This window comes from Micromys minutus (assembly GCF_963924665.1).
Source record: "Micromys minutus genome assembly, chromosome: X".
NCBI classification, from domain to species: Eukaryota; Metazoa; Chordata; class Mammalia; order Rodentia; family Muridae; genus Micromys; species Micromys minutus.
Genome location: NC_137970.1, coordinates 48,792,014 through 48,798,935, shown reverse-complemented (window position 1 = coordinate 48,798,935; position 6,922 = coordinate 48,792,014). Strand labels below are relative to the sequence as shown.

The window sequence follows — 6,922 nt, the reverse complement described above, 5'->3', positions numbered from 1 at the left end:
AGGAAGCTTGCTGCTCACATTGGTCTATCTGGCTGTGGAATGTAAGCTATGCCAGACCTCTGGTGCCAGGCATGAAGGAGTAAAGGACTCCAGTCAGAGCAAGGGTCTTATAAAAGGACCCAGGGCTTGACCAAATGAGCCCTATGGCTCGGGCTGATGCTGGAGCCAGTATCACAGAGAAGGAATTCAGGCAGGAACAGGTGTGGTCGTCGGCCACAATGAAAATCTTAGACTGCTTGGTACACAAGGTTACCCTGTGCAGAGCCAGGTAGGGACATACCTGTGATCTGACTTAGCCTTTGCATTTCTGTCTGCAGATACTGGAGGAGAGTGAAGACTGAGGCCTTCCTGCCTCTCTCCTTGTCAGCTCAGCCCACCTGTTCTCCCTTCCTGACTGACAACTGCTCATCTGGCGCTGAGAGACAAAGAGGCGGCCTCACTGAGAACTGCCTGTTGTATTTCTGTTTCTTAAGTTGTATTGTAGTTCCTGTCCAAAATCCAAAATCCCTCCTGAAAGTTTTTCGGGGTTCGCACCCGTATAGTGTGAGGTAGGGAATTATTTGGCCAGTGGCTGTGTCTTCTCGGCCTTCCATAATTTGCCCACCACCCTTGGAAGACTGGGATCTCTCTGGGTGTCATAAATGTTACACTATGCAGCGTACTATGAGCAGTCGGATGACAAAGCTCTGAATTATTACTAAGGCGGTGTTTCTTATCTTTCCACCTTTTCACTTCATTTCATCTCCTCCTGGATTGCATAATTGGCTGTTCTTGTGTGTAGCCATGCCTTCAGATACATCAGGAGGCTCACCGGTGCCTAGGGATCTGTACACGCCCACGAATAAATTCTCCCTGTTGTAAAGCACCGAGAAGTGTGGGCTGCTTCTTTAAAAATGTAGGCCAGATATTTGGGAAGAAAGCTTTCCTTTGCAGGGCACTAATCTAGCTACTAATTTATCTGGTGGGTTATGGAGGCATGCAGAATAGCAGGCATCTGGTTGAAGGCTTTCTTGAAAGTGCATGGGCCCCTTACTTGCTTATAGACTTGAGCCTGTGATACCCCCAAAGGGATTTTCCCCTGTCTCCTGGCATCTCAGTGTTGGCCATGTCAACAGAGTGAATGGGGACTTGGGCAGAAAGCAAATCATTCAGTGCTTGATGTCTAAACACAACCTCAGAGGTGTCGGTGCCATGACTTAGGGTTTAATGCAAAAGTTGCAACCACATCCTCTCTGTGCTCCTAGGACATAGCCTTCTGAGGCCCTAATTATGTGGTGTCAAGAATCCCATTTCATTTGTTCGGCTGCAGATGCCATTGAGCTTTCAGTGCCAAAGCTCACCATCATTCTAGAATTCCCTGCTACACACCGCCAAAGTCAAAATTATTCCAACTTTGGGGAGAAAACAGAATGCCTTTTGACCAGCCCCCAGAGGCTGTTTGGCACTTTGACTTTGCACCCCTATGTTTACACCCAACACAAATGTGTGTATGCTAACCTCCATTGTATCAGGAGCCATGCACCTTATGCACAAAGGTAGTCCCACTAAAGACATTGAAACTTCTATAAAATCCCTGTACAGTAGCTAACCCTTGCAATACACTTCTTACAGTAAAATCTGATCCTGTAAATTTGCTTTAAAGAGGGAGATATGTAAAACAAGGTTGCTTCCCTCTGACACCCAGAACCTGCTTATTGCTGTTCAAAATGACTCAAAAAAAAAAAAAAAAAAAAAAAAACCCAGCAGCAACAATAACAAAACAGCAAAAAACAATCCCAAGGAACCAAAATACTTAAGTCAGTATGTGCTAATGCCCATAAGACCTGACTGCAAGAGCCTTTTGAGCAAGACCAGAAATGACGCGATTTGCAGAAGACTGTATTAACCAGTAATATTGTGAATCAATGCAGAAATAGAGACAGGGTCTCTGGCGACAGCACTTTAACATTGTCGGAAAGCAGACATTCCTGGGTGCTGCATCTCCCAGTCACTTCCTGCACATGTGACCTGGCTTCTTGAGGAACATTAATAAACGTAGGGAGGAGACCTTTGACTTGAAGCATCGTGCATAAAGCAAGACAACTCTCCTCCCGGTGAGATTTTAGAAAGTGTATGGCCTCTTCTGAAACTTTAAAGTAGATCAACCTCTAAGAAACAGGAGAAACCTAAGATAAGGAAAACCACTGGAGCCAGGACTGACCATGAAAGTATCCAGAAGACAGTTGTCAAACCTGTCAGTCAGGGTTCACCTAATTAGAGGAAGGCCAGACCCTGAGGTGTCGCAATACTCTCCTGAACCTAAGGGGACCAGGTCAAACAAACAGAGGGAAAAAAAGAGAAAAACCCGAACTCCACAGATCAAACGCACAAACAGACAGACAGACCGACAAAGTCTAAAATCCAGCTAAAGAGGCTGTCAGTGACAGAACTCGTCACGAAAAGCCCATCACAACGCACTGTCCGCTAGTCACCATCATTTATGCCGTGGCCAACCACATGATTCTCATCTTGGGCAGAAACCAAAGGAATTCTGTCTAGCACAACACGGACTAATAGCCTCTTTGGGGAACTGTGCTGGCCAGTCCACATAAGCTTGTGGTATCAGTTGCCAGAGGCACCCGTGACTTGCACAGGGACTGTCTCTGTGGAAGGAGAATAAGCCAGAGGGGCATGGCTGCTGTGGGGTGTGCCTCCAGCCCTTCTCTGTGCTGGTGGGAGCACCATGGAGATGCTTCTCTAAGATGGTCTGCCCTGGCCCTGCCGAGGCTACCCCAGTGAGCCTGGGGGAGGAGACAGTCTCCCCCTAGCCCCAATAAGATCATTTTGCCTGAATTCTTCAGTCCTCTACTGAGGTTCTGAAAAAATGCAGAGGCAGTGCTGCCCAGCACAAAAATGCAGCGTCACCTAGGGCCTCTGGACCCAGGTTTTTCCCCCATGGTATATCCCCCGCCCATTGAGGCCTGTCTCTTTGGTCTTCATGTGTGATTTACAGGGATAGCTTTCATTCCTGTTTTTCTTTTGTTTCTGAAGCTCTGGGCCTCTTGTATTATTCCTAGGGCAGAGAAGAAAGAAATAGGGAAACTTCCCAAGAGACGGTAGCTGTGAAGTGAGCCTCTGTGCCTTCTGTCTGTCCATTTGTGCTTGCTTCCTTAAAACTATGCCAAAAGTGGCACCGGCCCCCAACTAGAGGTCACCTCCCAAGCTCCTCATGTACATAAGCTTAAATAAATGTCTTTAATTCACAGGTTACCCTGTTTCAGATATCAGATAATGGACAAGGGTAGAGATGGACAGGTGACATTGTTGCTGCAGCAGTGTTTGAAACCACAGTGGTGGGTTTGGATGCCAGCGATAATCAGAGTCCTGCATAGCCTTTCTTTGAACCTGAGAGGCCTGTAGCATTGTGAGTAAAGGAATATTCAACCAGGAGCCCTGTCAAGGTCTATACTGGAGGGGCATATTTTCAGACCATGTATCTTGTGAGAGATAATATTAAGTATCTATATGTAACTGGGGTCACACAATAACCACAACCACAAGAACAAACACCAACAATAAACCACCTAATCTGTAAATAGACTAAAGCCCTGAATACATGTTTGGCAAACAAACACACAAATGACCAATGTGCGCCAGTGTGCTTACAATCGTAGGCTGATTGTGCCCAAACTCCTCTGATCAGGGTAGCGCCAGACCATTACTTGGGTGGGAGAATGCCTGTGGATACTGGATGTTGTTGTTGGCTTAAATTATTTTAAAAGAGTTAACAGTAAAAAAAATGAAAACTTTTTCAGATAAGGAGTAAGGAGGTTGTGAAGAACATGAAACTCAACAGTCTCTATGTGTCCTGTGCTGGTGAAATTTTCTACTAAATACCATGCATGCATGCATATTCGAAGTTACAGATAGACCAGTGCACATTCGGAGGGATAGTTTGCACATTTACACACAGGAAGGAGCCGGACTTTCACTGTCTATCCTATGGAAATGTTCACTAGAAATAAAATAACAGCCCAAACATCAAGCCGCAGAAAAAAGGCCATCAAAGGGGCATCCAGACTAGCAGTTCTGCAGTTAGAAGCTGGTGCCACCGCGATCCATTTGTCCCCTGGGATACAGGGATCGAACTTACATCCTCCTACTTGTCTATCGAGCATGTTAGGTAAAGAAGCCCATCTATCGCCCAGTTGGGACTCACTGAATTTGAGGACACAGCTCCAAGTGAATAAATGTATTCTCAAGGCGACAGTGTCTTTTAGGAGCTTGGCATATTATTGCTTCCATAGCCTGGACATGAGGAAACGTTGTTCCAGACACACATGCCTGCACTTATTAGAAGACCTGTGCCACAGTGTGGCCACCATTAGCTAGGGCTCTCTCAACACTCTCTGATGGGAAAGCAGTGGTCTACAAGAGACTGAACTGTACCTGCCTCCGTTTCCAACAGAGTCACGTTCAAGTCCTGCTCATGAAAATAGTCGGGAAATTTTTATTAGTCTTTTTGTTAACAGTTAATATAAAATTACAATAAAGAAAAAAGTTAAAAAGGATCCCGAACGTTAGTAACATAGCTGCAACAACCCGCAGTGGCTGCAGGAGCTGCAGGAGCTGCAGGAGCTGCAGAAGTAGAGATTGAAATTAGTTGATTTTATGTGGTTGGTGGTCGTTCACTACTTTCACGGTCATGGAAGCTGCACATTTTGTTTTAAAGGAACCGAGAAGCAGCTGGAGGTGTGGCTTTCCAGACAGCAGTCTGACAAAGGCATGCATCTGGCGATCTTTGTACCATCCAAAGGTCTGAGTGGATGTCCTTTTGAAGGATGTGCAGTGCCCAATCATACGTGTGACAAAGACTGACAAGCAGGAAGCTTATGCACTCAATGAGAGCAGCGTGTTTGTCTCCAAGAGACGTTTCATTTTGAAGACAAGTGGGGCCACCCTCTTACTGAAAGCGCTGCTTCCACTGTTGAAGCTTGCTAGGAAACACATTTTCACCAAGGGTACCCACACCAGAATATCCAGGAAGAAATTGAGTGTTTCTCATTCTTCTTCTCTTTTCATTAGATACTCTGTATTTACATTTGAGATGCTATCCCTTTACCCTGCCCGCTCAATTCCCTTCCCCCTCAAGTTGCCTTCACAAAGGCGCACTCCCTTCTTACCCACCTCTCCACGCCATTGTCTTGTCATTCCCCTACATTGGGAAACCTTACCCTCTCTGGAACAAAAGCCTCTTGTCACATTGATGCCAGACACTGCTATCTTCAGCTACATAAGCAACAGGGTCAACAGGTCTCTCAAAGTGAGCACAAAAGTTCGAGTTTTACTCCATGGCAGGTATGGAGTGTTTGGATGGTTGGAAATCGAGCTTCCTAATGCAGTTTTTCCAAATGGAGCAGCGTATTGTGTGGGACGTATGAATTCTGACTGTTGGTACTTGTGTATTTTGGATCTCCCAGAGATCGAGAGCCAAGTCATCAGTCAGCTTGATCATAGCGTGGAAATTCTGATGAGTGAGCTTGACCCAGCAGTTATGGACCAGTTCTACATGAAAGATGGTGTTACTGCAAGGGTGTCTGTCACTCATGAGAGTGGAATTTGTCACCTGATACTAGGTTCTGTCATCGATGCCTCCCTGTGCAATTCCTGTGGCTACTCAATGAATGGAATTAAATCGGATGGGGCATACTGGATTATTCACACCACTCCAGAACCAGTGTTTTCTTATGTCAGCTTTGAAACAAACCTAAGGCAGACCTCCTATGACGACCTGATCAGGAAAGTTCTGCAAGTCTTCAAGCCAGGAAAATTTATGACCACCTTGTTTGTTAATCAGAATTCTAAATGTCACACGGTGCATTCATCGCCCCAGAAGGTGGATGGTTTTAATCGTCTAGAGTGCCAGAGTGCTACGTTCAACGATTGCAGAATTGTTTTTTACCAGTTTTGCTAAGAAACAGCAACAATGGCAGAGGCGATTAGGAACACATGAAGAAGAGGAAGAAAAGAGACACAAAAAGAGAAGACACACAGGAGGTGGTGGCTGCTTTCTAGATGTTGATCCTGGGGTCCATGGTGACATGACCACCACCTTGTAGTTACAGAGAGCTCTAGGTGTAATGATTGATAGGGCAGTCAATTTGAAGCGTATGCATTATTATATCGGAGAGTGAGATATCTTGCCTGAACGCTCTCTTCTGTGTTTAGGTGCTCTGTACCACTCTTGCTGTGGAGCTGAAGTGCATGTAGAAAAGAACATTGACTGTATGAATCTACGACACTTGTGGAAAAGATTCAATTTGGTTTATGTACAGTGCAATATTTCTGCAGGCATCGTCCCAAATCCCCCACAGACTAGGCTTTCCGTCCCCATTGGATGGGGCCTTAGCAGAGCTTCTGCAAAAGTTCCATTAAACTGCTGTCAGAGTTTTACACCCATTTACCTCCACTTTCTGGAGCATATTCTCTACTCATATGAGTCCAGACCAAATTTAATTAAAACAGATTTTTATGCGGTAGCAATTAAAGGTTTTCTTCCAGGAAGGAGGAGTCAAGGAGGAGAGGAAGAAGATGACAAGGACAACCACAACTTCCTAGTTAGGGACTTGCCAAGGTCCAGGACTGTTGTATACAAAGTATCCTGGCGGTATGCTTTTAAGAAAAGATGTTTTGCTTTGGTTCAAACTCAGATGGCTCAGGCTTTATTAAAAAGGGATTCGGACGGTGCAGAAAGATATGAGGAGCACCGGCATCTGCGTTAGGAGAAAGTTACTTTGTGGGCCACGAAACAAGCATCCCTCTGTCATAAGTGCCAGGACGGACACACTTCTGAATTTGCCTGACCGACCCTTCTGAATTGTAGAGAATAGCTGCAGTGAGCATCTAAGCAAAAGACGTCTTTGATTCCCAGGCTCTCTGATTT

General features: G+C 45.5%; 1 protein-coding gene across 1 annotated transcript; it reads left to right on the top strand.

Annotated features, from left to right (window-relative positions):
* Positions 1-5,416: 5,416 nt before the first annotated feature.
* LOC308414790 (S-adenosylmethionine decarboxylase proenzyme-like) lies at positions 5,417-5,953 on the top strand (the record flags this gene model as incomplete). Its single annotated transcript, XM_080910022.1, has 1 exon — positions 5,417-5,953. One exon carries the CDS (start codon positions 5,417-5,419, stop codon positions 5,951-5,953), a length of 537 nt encoding a protein of 178 aa, XP_080766148.1.
* Positions 5,954-6,922: the final 969 nt, after the last annotated feature.